The sequence below is a fragment of the Caloenas nicobarica genome, chromosome 15 (assembly GCF_036013445.1).
Source record: "Caloenas nicobarica isolate bCalNic1 chromosome 15, bCalNic1.hap1, whole genome shotgun sequence".
In the NCBI taxonomy this organism is placed as follows: domain Eukaryota; kingdom Metazoa; phylum Chordata; class Aves; order Columbiformes; family Columbidae; genus Caloenas; species Caloenas nicobarica.
Window position 1 is genome coordinate 7,409,042 of NC_088259.1, and position 18,339 is coordinate 7,427,380.

Below are 18,339 nucleotides of genomic sequence, written 5' to 3' on the forward strand. Positions count from 1 at the left end.
CGGCGGCCCGGAGCCTTCTCCCTTAAAAAAAAAAAAAAAAATACATAGAGGGGAGGGGCTGCTGCTTTTTTTCCCCCATCCGCCGTTTCCGGTTTGCTGCCATATTCCTCCTTTTTTTTTTTTTTTTTTTTTTTTTTTTCCCCTCCCCGTGGGTTCCCCCCCCCCCCCGCCCCGGAGAAGGGGTGAGCGGGGGCGGGCGAGCCAGCAGCGCGCCGGATCCGCGGCGCTGCGCGATGCTGCTGCCGGCGGCGCAGCCCTGAGCGCGCGGCTCGGCACGGCCCGGTGCGGACACCCAGCGCGGCGGCGGCGGCGGGGGGCGGCGGCCGCGCCCCCGGCGCGGAGACAAAGCCGGGGCTGAGCGCTGGAGGCGAGCGGAGGGGCCGGCTCAGCTGCGCGCACAGGCGGGAGGTGAGCAGGCGGCGGTGGGGGGCGGCTGTGGGGCCAGCGGGGCATGGCCAGGGGCCGGCGGGGGATGCGCGGGGTCCGCCCGTGGGACTCGGTGGGATGCGGACAGCCGGGTGGGCTGGTTGTGGATCCAGCGGGGGATGATGGCAGTTTGGCAAGGAGGCTGTGGGTCCGGCCGGGGATGCCCAGGCTCCGGTGGGGTAGCTGTGGGTCCGGCAGCGGAGGATGCCCGCAGTCCGGTGAGCTGGCTATGGGTCCCGACAGGGATAGGATGCTTGCGGTTTGACTACGGGTTTCCGTGGGGTGGCTATGGGTCCAGCAGCGGACGCACATGGTCTGGCTGGTCAGTTGTGGGTCTGGCTGAGGATGCCACTGCTCTAGCGAGGCAGCTCTGAGCCCGGTTGGGGATGCTGAGGGTCCAGCGGGGCGGCCATGGGGTCTGTCGGGGCGGCACCGCCTGCCTGCAACTCCCCTTTGTTGTGATCAGGGGCTGCGGGGGACCCCCGGGAGCGCAGGGCGGGGAGAGCCGGGCTGTATGTAGGCCAGGACATTAAATATTCATCGCCCCCCTGCTTTTATGTCTCTTGATCTGCTTTGCTTGTCATGTTTGCTCACCGGTAATTCTGGGGCTGGTGTCCAGCCCTGATGGGCCTGGAGAGCTGTGTCCAGCCGGGCTCCTCGCCAGGGCTCCCCAGTCTGCTGGGGGGCTGCAGAGCCCCAGGTTGCTCAATTAAAGGTTTTACCCAGCTGGGAAGTTACCCCATTGCAGCCTGGGCAATCCAGTCCTCATGTGTGGCTGTGAGTGGTGACACTGGTGTGTCTCCACCATCCCCGTCACAGTCCTTGGTGCCACAGAAGAACATTGTGTGTTTTGCCCTGAGCCGCACTGGAGCTGGGGTGGGTTTTTATCCCTGTTCACTGCCTGGGGGGCTGTGCTGCATCCCAGTGCCGTTTGGGGTGGGCAGGGGGACAGCCTGCAGGGATGGGCCCCACTGCACAGGGCTGTGTGTGCTGGGGACGGGGGCAGGAGGGGGGATGTCTCACTGCGCTGACCCTGGCGCGCTCCTGTCTGGTGCCGAGCATCATCATCTCAAGGAGCTGCGCAGCCTCCTGCGGGACCCGCTGGAAGTGAGTGGGGATCTGCCGCATCTCCACACGTTTTGCTGGCCCCACGCAGCCCTTCCCTGCCACAGCCACTGCTGCTGCGGTGTGTCAGGGCTCAGCCTCCCAGATTTGGGGCCAGGAGGTGGCTGCAGTTCCAGCCCTGTCCTGGTCCCAATGCTGTTGAGCAGCAGTGGGTCAGTAAAGGTCGTAGGTGGCAGAGAGTGGGTTGTACCTCCCTGCATGTGCTGCTGGCTCATTGTCTTCCTGGCTCCCCAGGAGTGGTGCAAAGGAAGGAGCAGGGCAGCTGGGGGAGCCCCCCAAGACAGGTCCCACTGCCCCATGGCATTAGGAGCTGGGGGCACTGGAAGGTGCTGGAGGTTCCTGGGGCAAGCTCCTGCCTGGGGCTGGTGCTGCCCACGCAGTGGGGACAGGAACAGGACAGCACGTACCCAGCAGTGCCGTATGCAAACTGAGCTGCGGGAAGGTGGCAACAAAAGACTTGGTTTTTCTTCCTCCAGCTCACCGGCTGATGCTCCCCAGAGGAGGAGGCGTAGGGCAGGGAGGAGCTGGAGTGCTTCGTCGCTCTCCTCTCAGCCAAAGAGACACCCACTGCCAGCAGTGACCGGTGTGCGGGTGGGAGAACCGAGTCATGACAAACCCTCCCAAGCTGTTAATAGTGAGAAGCCATTCGTCCCTGCCAGGCTTGGAGACCCCCCTCAGCACCCAGCAGCTCAACACTTGCCCAGGCCCCTGTACAGCGTGTGTTGGTCAAACAAGGGTGGGGGCTGGCAGGACTCTTGGGGAAGGCGTGAGGACGGGGACGTGCAGGGGAACATCAGCAATCTTGCACTTTAAAGTAATCTCTTTTTTTGTTATTTCTACTATGGGGCTGGTCCCAACACCTTTGCAGCCAAAGAGGCTGATCTGGGCTGCCCAGTGCTAAGCCAGCTGTTCTATGCTACTTTGTGCTGGCTCAGGATCTGGCCTGTGGCAAAACCTTGGCCATTCGGTGTCTCTGAGATGAGGCTCCTGTGCTGGCTCCCTGGGAGCCGCGTCTCTGTAATCATTAGCCAGTTAATGCTCGTTTGTCAGAGAAGGGCACCTTTGCCTGAAAGGTCGAGGGTCGGTTCCCAGTTCCAAGCTTTGACCTGGGAGCGCAGGGCAGAGGCTCCTCCAGACACCTTGCCTTGGTGGCTCTGCCTGATGATTTTTTTGGAGACAGGGTTATTTATGGGCTGGTGCAGCAGCAGCTAAGGGAAGTCCAACGTCCCCTGTCTCGATCGTTAGTGGCCTTGCAGTGCTCCCTGTGTGATGGAGATGCCCTAACGATAGCTCTGTCCTTTAATGACTTTGTGCCAGAGTGATGGAAAATCACAGAGGTACCGAGGGGAGGCAGAAAGGGACATCTAAACCCCCAGCTGGGGAGCAGGGGGACAAGACGAGGAAAAGAGCGGCAGTTTGTGGTGACTGACCTACGCAGAGGCTCTGCTGCAGAGGCAAGAGGCTCCTTTGCTGCCTTGGTGGCACGGAGGGGACAACAGCGGTTCTGAGGCAGAGGTGGTCTTTAGCAGCATGTGCAGCTCCCAGGAAGCAGCATCATTTTGCTGGGCTCACCAAGGTGAGGAGGGGACGGACCATGGGGCTCCCGTGCCTCCAAAATCCCGTCTGCCTCTCCCTGCTGCTGGCACCAGGACCATCACAGAGCGAAAACTGTTATCTAATGAGACCTGAAGGATATGGCCTGTGTGGTCTTGTTTTAATGACCAGCAAACAGCTGTAACATCTGTAGGAGTGAGCAAACAGTCTGTGCCTCCTCCCACGGTGTCTAAGGCGGGGGGGTGGAAACCCCGAGCATCACTTGGACAAAGTGCTGTGCTCCTGGCATCACTGGGGGAAATTTGAAAGGCTATCTGAAGTGCTATTGTTTCCTGTACTGTCTGTTTTGCAGCTCGGTTTCCAACTTGTTCCTTTATCTCTTGGAACAATTTCCCATCTGAGCTCACTTCCACAGCCCTCCGCATCTCTCCCCAGAGCCCGCCTGGAGACACGTCCAGCCACATCCCATGAGAGATCTCTTTAATCCGATGCCCCAAGAGCAGCTCAGACCTCTGGATGGAAATAACCATCCTCGTGTGGCTGTTCCTGGGATGGGAGCGTGGATTGTTGCTGTTTCCAGTCCAGCCTCCTTCTCTTTTTGACCGCCCATAGCTGCGGGTGGTGTGGACTGACTCTCCCGGGGTTCGCCTTTTGCTGAAGTTTCCACCCATCAGCAAAAAAATGTGCAGCGTTGTCGCAGGGCTGTTTTGAAGCGGGCCTCAGAAAAATAGTAATGCCTTCGGTCCTTCATATTTTAAATTGATAGTGAGCCATGAGATAGTCCAGTATATCATCTGCTTAAGACAGAAAAATATAATTAATTGACTGAGCGTGGCTGTGTCGGCGTGGGCTGCGGTCGGTGCTCGGATGCACCCAGGGCCCCAGCTTGGCCCTGGGTTGGCACTGGTGACCTCGGTGCGAGGCTGCGGCGGGAACCGGTGCTGCTTTGCACACGCCTGCGCACATGCATGCTTTGAAAATAAAGCCCTGAAACAGATTTCAGGAACAAATGTGGTTTGAACCTGGGCCAGGAACCAGGACCTGCAAATCTGCATCTTACACTGACTTCCCTTGGGGCTACGGATCTCCTGGCTGTGGAGCGGGAGGTGTTTGGGGGGGCTGGGGGCTGACAGGATGGCCGTGGGGCATGGGCTGATGGGCAAGGGGTGGCTGGTTGCGGATTTTATTTGATTCCTTAAAGAAATCTGCCTGAGCCCCTTGGCTCCCAGTGGTCTCGGTGGAGATGCAGTATCTGAAATACCTGTAGGCTGGTGCACGGTATCGGTGGGCTCGTCTGGAGGAATTTGGGGAACAGAACTGTGCAGGTGTTTAAGGCAAAAATATAGGAAATGGGACATAAGCGTAGTGAGCCTGCCTTTGCCTCACAGCCGGGGAACCAGCGGAGGTTTGGGCGGCACGTCCAGCCTCGCATCTCTGGGTCCCCATGCCAGGAGGGCACCAGGATGGCTTTGGGATCTGCAGCAGAGGGCGAGCAGGCTTTGCAGGGTCAGTGCCTCTGCCCACGCGTGACACAGGGACACCTGTGACTCGGGCTGTGCTGCGCTTCCTTCCCTGCACTGCAAGTCTTGGAGACCAGCCTCGAGTTTCCCGGCGCCAGGTTTCCCAGCCCCGTCCTGTGCTTGACCTGTTGTGGTCTGGCTCCCGTGACCGTGAGGTTTCGGCTGGCCCCATGCCTGCTGTGTTGGGGCCGGATGGACAGGGGAAAAGCCTGACTGCGCGCTGCAAAAATACCTCCAGTGCATCGTGGCTGCTCCCATCCTTTCCGACCGTGTCTGGCAACCTCGGCCACCAAAAACCTGGGTGATGAGGGCAAATGCTCCCTGATGCATTGTCACCTCCACCATCGGTGAGGCTGACAAGTCCAGCCTGTCCCGAGCCACGTGCCCCTTTCCCGCACAGTGTCTCCCTTCCCATGCCATACCCTGGTTTGGGGACAGCATGACAGGGTTAGGTCGGTGCTAAATTGATCTTAAAAGTGTCTGACCTTGGAGCACCCTTCAGGAGGAATTTGGGGTTGGAGGTGCAGCCCTGTGTCTGGGTTTTACTACCCCACCTTGCTTCCCTACCTGGTAAGGAGCCTTGCGTGCCTCAGTTTCCCCTGGGAGCACCTGGGAAGCTGCCATCAGAGGTTGGTGAGGCTTTACACCAAGTGTGTGCCTCAGTTTCCCCTCTCCCACCTTTCCTTTACCAGCCCAACCACACCACCACATAGTGCTCAACACCACGCACGCACTATGGGCAAAGCTCTTCCTTAGGCAAGGCGAATACAATCTGATTTCCATGAAGTGCCACCACTTTCCTCACCCACTCACCCGCAGCCTCTCAGATGGTGTTTTCAAGGTTTTCCTCCCCAGACCATGGCCCGACTGGGCACCAACTTCCCCAGTTGAAACCAGCCCTTGTGGCTTGATGGTTTTGTGGTGCCGCTGGGCTGCAGCCGATGTGGCAGCAACGGGGTCGGGCAGTGCCATCCTGGGCTCTGGGTGTTCCCAGGGCGGAAACGCGTGCTGGGTCACTTCTGCAAAAAAAAAAAACCACCCCACAAAAAGGCTGTCAGAATCGCTCCCAGCTCGGTTGGGAAGGGCTGGGGAAGCCACTGTGCCCAGGAAGGACTGGGCAAGCCTTGGCATGGCTGAGACGGAGCCGCCGGTGAGCACCCTGCTGCGCCGGGCAGGGAGGGTGTCGTGGGACAAGGAAGGGTGTGTATGGAGCTGCAAAGGTCACCGCGACCAGGATGAGTTTCATGCTTCAGCATCACAGATGGTTGAGTTTGTAAACGTGCGGGTAAAAAGCTCAGGTTGCTGGGGCTGGGCAAGGAGAGCAGCACATGGGGCAGCTGCTGGGAGCTGCCTGCCCCCCCAGCTGCCTGCACACGTGTGCAGCCGTATGTGGGTGTGCACGCACGTGTGTGTACGTACACTGATCTGAGCCCTTCTCTGTGCTTTGGGGATGGGGATAGCTCTCCTGCTGTGGTCTGGGTGGGCTATGCTGAAGCTGCCCTGAGCCACGGGTGATGGAAAGCAGAGGAGATGCCCTTCGTCTCTTTGTCCCTTCATCCCGGCCCCACAGGCTCTGCCCGAGGGTGGGGGGGGTGCAGCTCCAGCTCGGGAGGGTTATTTTGGGTATGAAGAACAGCACAGGTGAGGTGCCACGGGAGGGTGCAAGGTCCACGTGCAGCTTGTCCCATGCCGCTGGTGTGTGTCGGTGGCTCAGGACCGGTCCCATCCATCTCGCCCATCTGCAGCGAGCGGTGCAGGGCTGGAGGTGTGTGGAGCCCGGCGCTCTCCTCTGGGAGCGGCGGGAATAAAAGACACCAGCTCAGCGTTTTTCTTTGTTTTTCATCTGCTCGGGCCGTTTGTAGTGAGCACTGTCTGGGGCTGCACCTCCCGGCCAGGTCCTCCTGGCAGCTCCGGTGGAGCTGCTGAGCATCCCGCTCGCCCCAGGAGTGGCTGGAGAATCCGACACAGCTTTTTTGGGTATGGAAATTCTGTCTGGGGCTGGCTGATCTTCTCCGTTTGCCCTTCAAGACCCTCCCTGGTTGCTTCCTCTGACGCATCCTGAGCGCGTTGCTTTGTTTTGGCGGTGCAGATGGGAGTGGCTGTGGGGACCAGCATCTCTCGGGGCTCTGCCACCGGCGAAGTCCGGGCTGCCCGGACATGTCACAGCGTGCGCTCTGACAGTGCTGAGACCAGACCCGCGGTCCCGGGCTGTGCCCAGTGCCGTGGGAGCTGCTCCTGGTCCCATCCGTGCCCGCGGAGGTGAAAGCAGGAGTGCAGCACGCGTTGCTGGAGGCTGATGCTGATCACGCAGCCCTGACCCGCAGCCACTCGCTGCCCCCGTAGCGTGTGTGTGTATGCATGTGCGTTTGGGCTGGTGGCCCCACGGTTCCCTGGAGCACACGGCTTGTGTTGGGCAGATGCCACGAAGTTCCAAAGTAACCCAGGAAAGTAAGCTGATAATCAGCATAAATTCGCTGCATGGGATCCTGCTTATTCGTTTGAAACTGTTCAGGGATCTTCAAAGTGGGAAGTGTTGGAAATTGGTGATGGAAAACCCTTGGCCTCTGCTTGGCTTCTCCTTCGTACCCTCCTGTTGCAGTGAAGCCCGGCATGTGTCCTGCCAAGTCCTCATGGCCCCCGGCCCTGTGGGGTTTGTGTTGAGGGTGCAAATACCCTCTCTGCCTTTTCCCGTTCTTACCACCAAGTGTTTCAGGTCCTGTTATGTGTTAGGAGAGTTGCTGGCATGTTTCCTGCCATGGGGTCCTGCAGGACCCCTCTGCAGGGCTGATGGGGCTGCAGCTCCAGCCCCGGAGGGCCAGTGGAGCCCCGGGGAGCTCCTCTCCTTGCTGGACTGGATGGGCTGGTTTCTCTGAAAGTGGAGATGTTTTAGCAGTGACGCCAGCGTGGCCAGGGGTGGTTGTAACTTGCTCAACTCCGGAGCTTTTCTGCCTCCTGCGTTTTCCTTGCCCCCTTCCTCCCCCTGCCCCAGAGATTTGCCACCTGCCTGCACTGCCGTCCTCGCCCGGGGGTGAAGTTGCTGGGGTGCTGTGGGGTGCAGCAGCCCTCAAGCTGGGGCACGCGTGGGTGGCAGCACCGTTTTGGCCGGATCTGAGCCACCTGTGAGTCACATCAGCCTCTCACCACCACCTGTCCCGTCCCCAGGAGCCGGGCACGGGGCGGGCTGGGTGCTGCGCCACGGCCATCCCCGGAGAGCACCGGGGCAGATGTCCCTGTCCAGAAAGCAGAAGCAAACTCCATTTCCTGCAGCCCGAGGCTGGTTTTGCTGGGAGAGGTGCTGCAGAAATGGGGAACAGAAACCCTCCCTCCTCCTACAGAGGCCAGCTCGTGTCACTGCGTCTCCGACACCCCCTCCAGTGCAGCCGGTCCCTCATGCTGGTGCTTTGCCTGGAGGAAGATGGGGACAGCATTGATGTGATGGGAAACGAGAACTAGGTGGCAGGCAGTGGGAGCTCATGGATGCCGCGTGTGTGGGGGCTAGTATTAAAAAGGCACATTTTGAGGGGCACTGAACTCCCAGTGCTGAGCTAGAAGCGCGTTTTGGGGAAGCATCACCCCGTGGCTCCAGGCAGTCCTGGTGGCCAGGAGCTCCAGCTCCTAGTGCTGGCCCAGCTCGGCATCGCTGCTTCCCTGCCCAACATCGGTGCTTCCTGGCCCTGCGGGCACTCTCACTCTTGGAAACGTTTTTTTTTCTCCTTCTGGACTTGGCAGGAGGAGAGCATTGCCCTCCTCACCTTTCTGGGAGAAACTGGCTTTAGGTTAATGCAGGCCAAAGGTTTTGTGTGCCTTTGGAAAGCGTTTGCTGGAGCTGGTTGGGCAATTCCTGGCTTTGGCTGGTGTCCTGGTGGGGATGCTGGAAGCACAGGCTAATCAGACTGGGAGGCATTGGCAGGCATCCCTGCTGCCACTCGGAGCAGCACCGGCGAGTTCAGGCTGCACAGAACCGGCTGGCTTTGAGCATCTCCTGCTGGAGATCCCACCACCTCTCCAGCCCCTGTTCCTGTGCTGGACCACTGTCATGGTGAAAAAGCTTATTTTTCCATCTGTGATTGCCAGGTGCCCTTGCAGTGCAAAAAGAGGGAGATGCCTGCTGGCTGGGAGGTGAGGTGCTCCCCTCTCCCCATGACTCCCCTTTCCTCCGTGTGTGCAAGCAGCAGACTGGGGCTGGGTTTGCTGGATCCGTGTATTTGTTCTTTCCCTGTCCAAAGCGCTCATGCATGGGTGACAGGGGACAATGGGGGGTCCAGGAGCCTTCCATTGACCTTCATTTCCTCACTGCCCCCAAACTCTTCCTAGCAGTGCCCTGAACCCAGGGAGGTCTCCTTTGGACCAGGGCATGGGGCTGGTGGAGCTGTAGGAGCCCTGATTTTTGGGGTGGCTTTGTTGCTGCCCGGGGGTGATGGGGCACTGCTGGCTGCTCTGTCGGTGCAGCAGCCGTTCTCCTGCAGCCCTTGGCATGGTGTGCCAGGAGCTCACACAAGCTTTGCTCAGAGACACGCTGGTCAGGAAAGGCAGCTGCCAGCTCCCTCCAGAGCCCTCCACAACGCTCGGTGATGTCCATTAGAAACCCGCTGCCTCGGAGGCAGCTTTGGGTGTGCGAAGCTCCGGGGGAGCTGGTACGTGGGGCCGTGGGCGAGCGCCACGGTGGGTCAGTGCCCAGGTCTGCTCTGGTGTGGTGCTGGGGATGTGACACAGTGTGGCCATGGCCACCTTCCCTTCTCACATCCCTCGAGGGAGAAAAAGGCTTAAAACTGAGTGCTCGGCACCAGCAAACACAACTCGCCGCACGTACCGCTCGCTCCAGGCAGCTGGTTGCGTTATTTTGGGGAGATAAGGCTTGCAAGTTTTTCTCGCCAGCCTTAAGCGAGATGGTGCTGGTGGGGCACCCACTGTTGGTCTTCCCCTGCCCTCGCCCAGCTTTGGGGTGCTGCGGAGGGCAGCGGGGGGACCACAGCTGTGCGCAGCTGCTGGTGTTGGCAGAGCCGCTGCCCATCAGCCCAGCGAGCCAAAAACTGCCTGTTGAGGGGCTGGTCTCACAACGGTGGGGAGAGCTTGAGCTCCCTGCATGGCTCCTTGAGTGTGCACTTGGTGCTTCCCAGTTTCTTGGCCAGATAAACATTCAGAACCTGCTTTTGTGCTTCTCAGGGGTTTGGTTTGGTCTTTTAAACTCCCTGTTTTGACACATCTTTTTGGAGACATTGTGCATCACTCTCGGCTGTGACTCTCTCCCATGCTTGGCAGAGGGTGAATTTGGATGTTTGATTTAATTATCCTTTCCCTTTTCGTGACCCACTGGCCTCTGCTAGCTTGGGCTGTGGAGCTTTAATTAAGATGGTTTTAAATTTAATGGAAGTTGACAGGGTCGGATGGGAGGGGCTGGGACTTACATATGTGGGGAGTGTGTAGCTGGGCCCCCACACAGCATCCATGCTGCCCTCCCCTCTCCGCCAGTGATTCCTTCCATCTGGGAGAGTTTTCCGTCCGCCGGGGGGAGCCAGGGGAGGGCTGGGGTGCCTTAATTCAGGTGCCTTCAACATGCAGTCACTGGGTGAAGTGGGGGCCCTGTGGGACATTTGGGGCACCCACCCATGAAAGTGGCTTCCCTGGTCCCAATGATGGAGCTGAGAGATGAAGAGAGCATCTCCGCATCTCTCCGTGTTTTAGGAGTCAGTGCAGCAGGGCTGGTCCCAGCCTGGCAGAGACGTGCATCGGTGTTCCCACTTTTGTACCGAGCAAAGCGCAATGGCACGGGATAGGGGACAGAAATTGCTTTTTCCATGGGGGACATGTCGAGCTGTGGTATTTGGATGGCAGGAGGGGATAGTGGGCTGAGCGGGGCAGCGAGCCTTTCCCCAGAGCACCGGGGACTGCGCTGCCATTTGCTGCCCCCCGCCCATGGTGTTTGCAAGAGGAAAAAGCAAAACCTCAGTAGCATCTCCTGGGACCAAGAGGGAAACTGCTGTGTGAGTGCGTCCAGGGCTGTGTTCCCTACCAAAATGCAGGGAGGGAGCAGAGGGCGATGCAGGGAGGGGGACAGTGAGATGCCCTTTGTCTCTTGCCTGCCTCCAACCTGGGATCTCTGTTTTTAGTGACACACCTCGTAGGTGGCTTCTGTTTGTCCTGTTCTACCCTGGCTGTCCCTGCTCCCCGGCCCCCATCATGCTGGGAGGGGGCTGGTTGTGTGCAAAGGGGGATGGGGCGGGTTTGGGATCCCTGATGCCTGCTCCTGTGGGCTGCGCGGCTGCTCTGTCTCACCCGCCGTCCTGCACGCTTCATTTTTCAGTCTGGCATGAGACAGGTGCCGTTATTCATCTCACCGGGGCTTTGCAAGCCGGGGATGCGGCTCGGCTCGCTCCGGCAGCGGGTGGGTGCTGGCGCCCCGGCTGCTTGCCCACCCCAGCATCCACCCGGCTCCTCGGCAGCCCCAAGGACGGAGCCTGTTTTGTCGGAGGCGTCCCCATCCCCAAGGCTTGATGTCTGGTGTTGGGCCCCAGCCTGTCGCAGCGTTTCCCAAGGTTTCTGCCTCTGCCTGGCAGAAGAAGCTGTACCGCTGTGTTTTGTCTGCTCCCAATCAGTGTCTTTTGTTAGTGTCTTTGAAAAGAAGATAAGATCGCTTCCCCCTCGCCGCCAGCCCCGCTATCAGCCTGGCCATGCCATGGCCATCGTATCCTTGAGCAATCCCAGTGCAGCAGAAAACAGCCAGAGCGGGACTTGCCGGAGAGCAGCGATTGCCTTCACTCTTGCCTTTGCGAGAGCATCTCTGCTGTGGGGAGGTAGGGCAGAGGATGGAGCCTTTTCCTGCATCCCAACTTGCCAGTTAATTTTGGGGTGAGGGGAGAATCCCTGGGGTCACGGGTGCCAGAGGAGCGGGATGCTGGGCAGGCCAGGCGGCGTTTCCAGCGCCGGCAGGGGAGGACGGGGCCGCCACTGTCTCGTGTGCCGTGATCTGATGCGAGCTGAGTTGTGCAGCTGAGTGTGCTTCATTTTTAATTGCTTTTGGAGAGTGCAGGCTGGGGGTGGCCTCTTGCTGCGGCTCTCTCCTCGCTGCAGCCCCTGCCCCGGGCAGGGCGCGTGTCTGGGCGCAGCCCTGGCACCCTCCCCTGCGGCTGCGGCTCAGCCCAGATGCTGCCTGGGGGGGCCGGGGGGGCTTGGGGGGGCAGGAAGACCCTGAACGCAGAACCCAGCAGCGCATGGGGATGGCAGTGCTGTGGAGAGCAGCCACTTCTAGCCACCAAATACCCAAACCTGGGTGCACGAGGGGTGCAAGTGCATCCATCTGCCAGGCAGCCAAGCGGGGACCTGTCCCTTCCCCTTTGGAGGACTTTGCACCTTGCCACCCTGGCACATGGCCGACACCAGGCTGAGGAGTATTTGGGTTTCTCTGGTGGCATTTTTGGTCCTGTTCTATCTAAACATTGCCCATGGCCTTGCAGCGTGTGTCCAGGAGCCCCAGTGGCACAGCGTGCGTGGGCAGCGGGGACACAAGGGACCACGTGCATACACGGCACAGCCTTATTTGTATGTATTGCAGCCTGGAGTTGAGACTGCAGCTTCCCCCACCTTCCATTCTGCTGTGCAATTATTGCCAGTGAATATTAGTCAAGTACAAATTACAAACCATTCAGAGTCTTAAAGAGCTGTCAGTCAGCTGCTGCTTATTATCCTAATCAAATGCACTCAAAATAGTGACAGAACTTACTAGCACGGGGAAGAAGAGGCCACCAAAATAAACCTGTGATGCGCCACGTCCTCTGCGTGCCATCTACCCCCCCAGGCGCCCACCCAGCAAGAGGGACCCGGGTCGGCTACCCGGCATTGCGCTGACCCCGCGGAGGTTTGCTCGGTGATTTCCAACCATCACGCTGCAGCATTTGCAAAGTAAGCAGCCTGGTGTGTGTGTGCCGTGGGGCTGTGTGCCGTGATCCGGGGAACGCACAGGTTGAGCAGGTCGGGTCGGGGCGGCTGGGGTGGGGAGGCTGCGATGGCAGCCAGCGGTGCTGGGGGAGCAGCAGCTTGCTCTCTTTTGCTGCCATCTCTGTACGAGTTCCCTCCTCGCCGTGGCTGAAGGCTCTTGTGTAAAGGCAGGAGGCTGCGGCTGGTCTTGCTTCCAGGCTTGCTCCCGGCAGGATTAGATGGCAGCGCTGCAAAAACCTGCCTGTGCCCAATCCCTGTCCATCTGGGATGTTCCCTCTGGGTGAGATGTGAATTCTGGGCTCCAGCCAGGACAGGAGCCCCTTGGGATGCTGCTCGGGGCTGGGATGCTGGGGGTGCTGCGGGGGCTGAATCCCCTCTGTGCCAGGCAAGCCGGAGCTCCCCAGGAGCAGCTAAAACTTCAGCACAGGGTGAGCAGGGCTGGCTGGAGAGAGGTTTCTTTTTTGGCATGAGAGGTGAGAGAAGGGGCAGCTCCTGCAGGATTTGGGGGCTGGTAGGGGGTGGCAGAGCCAGGCAAAGTGGCTGCCCTGGCTCTGCGGGGCCCTGCCCTGCTCTGCTTTCAACCCAAAGCCCTGCCCTGAGCCACTGCTGCTGACAGGTGTACCCCCATCACACACACTTGCAGCAGGAAACTGTCCCTTTTGAAAAATTTGGCCAAAATGTGCTTTTCTGGCTGAGTCAGGGCTTGAGCAGCTCCCAGACCTTGTGCATGGTTCATGCCGTAGCATCTGTCTGTGCTATTGGGGGTGAAGAAGGCGACTCATCCCTGGGGAAAAGGTCCCCAGTCGGTGACCGACCCTCCCTGCCACCAGTCTCAGCTGTCTGGAGACAGAGCGGCGGGACTGGGAACACTGGTGTGTCTGGAGGAACCGGCTTCACTTCTCCCCCAGAAAGTCCCTCGGCGGGCCGGGGGTGCCTGCGCTCCCCTCTCACCCCGGGACATTGCTTGGGGCAACTCCAGCCGCCTCGTCTCCTATCCTCGGGTGGGTTTGATGAAGTGGAGCAGAGAATTGTCCCCTCTTCACACATGAGAGATCAGAGCAGGCGGGTGCGAGCTGCTGTCCCCACGCTGGAGGGATGGCGAGGAGGAGGAGGAAGGCAGCGGCAGCCCTGGGCACCAGACCGTGGAGCGGGGGGAAAGGGTGGTGGGGTGTGGGGGCTGCCGGGTGCTGACGTCCCCTCTGTCTCGCAGGCTGCGGCGGGAGCTGAGCTGACTTCACCAGTGTCCCCTCCCCACCCCGCGGCGAGGCTGTAGCTGGGAAGCGCTGGTAAGGGATCTCCGATGGCCTGGGGAGGGGGGACCAGGCTGCTTTGCTGAACAAACCCACTCAGGAGAAGGGAAACCCTCCCAACTCCCTGGAGGGGCTCAGATGTGGGGTACCGAGTGCTCTGCAACACCTGGATTTGGCCCTTGAGCATCCATGGGTGGGTAGGGAGCTGGGTGCAAGAGCAAAAGGCAGAGCCCCCGCTTTGTCCTTCCCACCTCCTGGTGCTCCCCGTGGGGACAAGAGCTGAGGTCTCACAACTCAGCACCACAGTGTTTTGCGATTTGCTCTCAGCACTGACCCCCTCCAGAGCAGAAACCAGGGGAGTTCCTGCAGGCTGCAACGTGCCTGGGGTGCTAATCCCCGCCGCAGGAAAGCTGCCTCCGTCCGTACGCCGCCTCGCAGCAGTCAGAGGCGACTGCCGGGAATGCTGGCCACGCTCCAGCCCGCCGTGCTCGCCTGGGGAGGGGAAGCCCTGCCGAAAGCTGAGGCACCGGCCAGGACGGGGAGCGATGCTGAGCCCCCCCATCCCAGCACAGCAAAAAGCACAGGAGCAGGGAAATATCCTGCCAGGCATCAGCTGGGCTGCCCTGGCTGGATGCCGGGGCTCGGAGCGTGGCTGCAGCCTGTTACATGTAGAAATCCAGTGCGTTAGACATAAATACAGCATAGCTGCTGGCAGCAGGGAATTTTTTCAGTCTGGCCACTGCGATGTTGCCCCACAGCTCCCAGTGATGCTGCTGGGATGTGCTGGGAGCTGCCACAGCCAGGCGGTGGATTCACCCACCTTCTTCTCTGCCCCTCGGTTCCGGGGGGTTTCGTCACCAGCTCTGCTGCAGGGGGGTCTCTCCTGGTGCGTGGCCCCTCTTCCCTGGGACCTGAGTGCACAGCACATTCCTGCTGTCATTAATAACTCCTCTGCTGGGCTCTTGCACAACCCCCTGCTCCTCCAGGGAATTTGCACCTTTTCCTCGCTGGCTGCCCAGGCAGCGATGTGGGGGCTGCAGGGGATTTCTCAGATCCCCCCGCCTCCTTGAGGGTGGGTGAGGAACATCCCCCCTAGGGTGGCCACAGGGCTAAAGTCACAGGGTCACATTGGCTGTTACCTGGGACTTGGAGTGGGGATGGTGCGAGGCTGCCAGTGCCTCTGGGCATGTTTTGGGGTTGCCAACTTAGGTTTTGCACAAGCCAAATTGAAACTGGTGCATGCAGGTGTTTAGGTACAAAGCTGTTTGCAACAGGAGAGCACAGAGCAGGGCTCGCTGCTCTGCAGCCCCTTCCCCAGAGGATCATGGGCTTGTGCCTCCTCCTCCTCCTTCACTCCCATCTTTGGCTCCCGCAGCCAGAGTGACCTGGGGACCAGTGCAGACCCAAGCAAAGCCCTTGTGGAGGGGGGTTAGCACCCAAGCATGAGCTGGGAGCTTGTGATGCATTATGGAGAGCTCTCCCTTCCCACAAACACGACACAGGGAGTGATGAACTCGTGGTCCCTGCTGGGACATACCTGGAGGATGCATGTCCTGTGCCTGTGGGCTAAGGGGTGTGAAGAAGAGGACCTCCCCCTGCTTTGGGGCCATTGGGGAAGTGCCCAGGGGGATCCCGTCTCCCCTTTCTGGCCCTGCTCCTGGCTAATCTCCAGGCGTTTTGCCTGTTTTACACTCCGATTTTTCTCAGTGCACTGATAGATCAGTTGCTGACCCAGGCTGGCAGCCCCACAGGGAGAGCTCAGGGGACACTTGTGTCCCCAAAATGCTGCTAAATCCACCCCCCCCCACCCCGATGGGTGTTTTCCTGCCTGGGGAAGTGCCGCTTCCAGGGGAAACTCTGAGCGGCCGCCCCTTGCTCACGGCCGCGTGGGCAGTCACAAGCTGTGTGGTCACAGCCCCTCCGTGTCCCTGCTTTCCTGCCCGTGCTGCCGCTGCCACCCGGGAGCACCAGCGGTGCCAGAACCCTGGCAGAGGTGAGCAGGAGGCTGGCCGGGGGACAGGGAGGTTTGCTTTCCTTACGGGGGGCGGCTTTTGCTTGTAATTTCTAAGGTCCTGCTTCCTTTCCTTTCCTTCCCACAGTTCTGCTTTAGCATTTTTTGCAGCAGACTTTTAAAAGCACATTTATTTATGGGACAGATCCCTTTCCCTTCGCTGTGGGCTCTGCCTCTGGATCGTTGTCAGTGACAGTTTGCAAGTGCACAGATTCTATTTGACCTTCCTTTGCTCCGAGGCCCCTGAAGCCCGGCACAGATATGCGTGGGACGAGTCCCCTGGCAGATAGAGGCTTCGGTCCCTCCTCGTCACCAGCACGTGTAGGAGGCAGGACGGCTCCACTCCCCGCTGGAGTGGTTGCTGTAGCCGTACCCAGCCCCCAAAAATCGGTTTATTCCGATTCCCAAACACTGGCAGGGTCTGATCCTGCTGGCACACTTGCAGCTGAGGCAAACCTGCCTGGAAGTGGGGCAGGGGATGCTGTTGTGCAATTTGAGAGCTGGAAAACTGTAGATGGAAGTTTGGTCTTTTGGGAAATAAGCCATGATCATCAAGCAAAGCCCTTGCTATGGGGAGGGGAGCAGATCTTGTGCCAGGCATCCTTGAACTTCCCCACGGCAGAAGCAGGGAGGGCTCTGCCCCTCAGATGCCGGGGCTGTGCAAGCTGCTGGAGCTGCCCCATGGCTCTTGTCTTGCTCATGGTGGCTCAAAAGCTGGGTTAGAAAAGTGATTTACTGGATGAGGCTGAGCCCTCAGCAAAGCCTCGTGGGTGGCTGCATCCAGGTCCCCCTCTGGTCCACACCCCACAGGCAGCGGCTGCCTCCTCTGCTCCTTCCCTGCTTGTTTTTTATTAGAGATATTCTCCTCCCCACTTGTCTCCACCTCCCTTTTCCCTCCTGCCGCGCGTCATCTAGCCTAAATATTTCCTTCCATAGCTTCAGGACACTGCTGGATATCCTGCCATCTTTGGAGACTGCGAATAATTCCCTCCCTTCGTTTATATCATTACCTTGAAGGTATTTATAGAGCATGATCTTGAGTGGAAAGGAAGGCATGACTATATATATAAAGCTGAGATCCCTTGGTCTTTAGCTGCTAACTGCCTGGAACTGCTCCCGATGTAAACTTTTATCCCATTTGTTGCACATTTTGGACTTCACAGGAACATCCTCAGCATTTTAATCCCCATCCTGAGCAAGGAGAGTGATGCAGCTATGGGTTCTCCAAATTTCCGACATTGAAGTAATCCCAACTCGTGGATATTTGTCTGGGTTTTGTCTTCTCCTGTCTGTGCCCTGATAGAAACCCTCGTGTAGGAGGAAATGTGGCTGTATGGGGTGCTGAGCTACATCCCACGGCGGGTGCCTGGCCCTGGGTCACCCACCCAGGCACTTGGCATCCTCACTCCCAGGCTGATCCTGCATCCCCCCGCTCCCAAAACACGTCCTAGCAGCTCCGCTGCCGGCGTTCCGCTGGCTGCTGCAGCGAGGTGGGATGCGGCTCGGCGTTAATGAGGGACAATGCTGTCCCAGGGCAAGGGCAGGATGGCCAGACTTTGCAGCAGCTGATGCTTGAACAGACTCCAGAGGTTGTTTTGTTTCCTAGTGGGCAGGCGTCTGTTGCACAAGCCCTGGGCAGCGTAATAATAACAGCAATAATAATAAATAATCACAGAATCGTAGAATCCTTTTGGTTGGAAGAGACCCTCAAGATCATCAAGTCTAACTGTTAAACCAACACTGGCACTAAACCATGTCCCTAAGAACCTCATCTATGCATCTTTTAAACCCCTCCAGGGATGGTGACTCCACTGCTTCCCTAGGCAGCCTGTTCCAATGCCTTTTCCAACCTTTTCCATGAAGAAATTTTTCCCAATATCTGATGTAAACCTCCCCTGGTGCAACTCGAGGCTGTTTCCTCTCATCCTATCACTTGTTCCTTGGGAGAAGAGACCAACCTCCCCCTGGCTCCAAGCTCCTTTCAGGCAGTTCAGAGATCAGAAGGTCTCCCCTCAGCTCCTGTTCTCCAGGCTGAACGCCCCAGGTCCCTCAGCTGCTCCCATCACACTTGTGCTCCAGCCCCTTCACCAGCTCTGTTGCCCTTCTGTGAACTCTCTCCAGCACCTCAATGCCTTAATAATGATAATAATAATAATGATGATAATAATAAAAGAAGCACATGTGTCTGTCTCCTCCAGCCTGGGACCATGGGGAGCAGCAAGAGCAAGCCCAAAGACGCCAGCCAGCGCCGGCGCAGCCTGGAGCCCACCGACAACACCCACCACGGGGGGTACCCGGCCTCGCAGACACCCAGCAAGGCGGCTGCTCCCGACACCCACCGCACCCCCAGCCGCTCCTTCGGGACCACGGCTGCCGAGTCCAAGCTCTTCGGAGGCTTCAACACCTCCGACACGGTCACCTCGCCGCAGCGTGCCGGGGCGCTGGCTGGTCGGTGTGGGCTGGGGCTCACCGGGGTGTTGGGGGGGGTCTTGGTTGGGTCTTTGCGGGTTTGGTTCCAGTT

General features: G+C 59.1%; 1 protein-coding gene across 2 annotated transcripts in view; it reads left to right on the forward strand.

Annotated features, from left to right (window-relative positions):
* The first annotated feature begins 293 nt into the window (after window positions 1-293).
* SRC (SRC proto-oncogene, non-receptor tyrosine kinase) overlaps window positions 294-18,339 on the forward strand; it is a 28,009-nt gene continuing 9,963 nt past the window's right edge. Inside the window, exons 1-3 of one of the 2 annotated variants that reach the window (XM_065645429.1) lie at window positions 294-408; window positions 13,768-13,843; window positions 18,017-18,266. In XM_065645429.1, the coding sequence (XP_065501501.1) occupies window positions 18,026-18,266 (241 nt within the window). In that variant the 5' untranslated portion in view covers window positions 294-408; window positions 13,768-13,843; window positions 18,017-18,025. Of the gene's footprint in view, window positions 409-12,440; window positions 12,522-13,767; window positions 13,844-18,016; window positions 18,267-18,339 lie in introns of those variants that run through there. The other variant, XM_065645430.1, reaches the window with a different exon arrangement.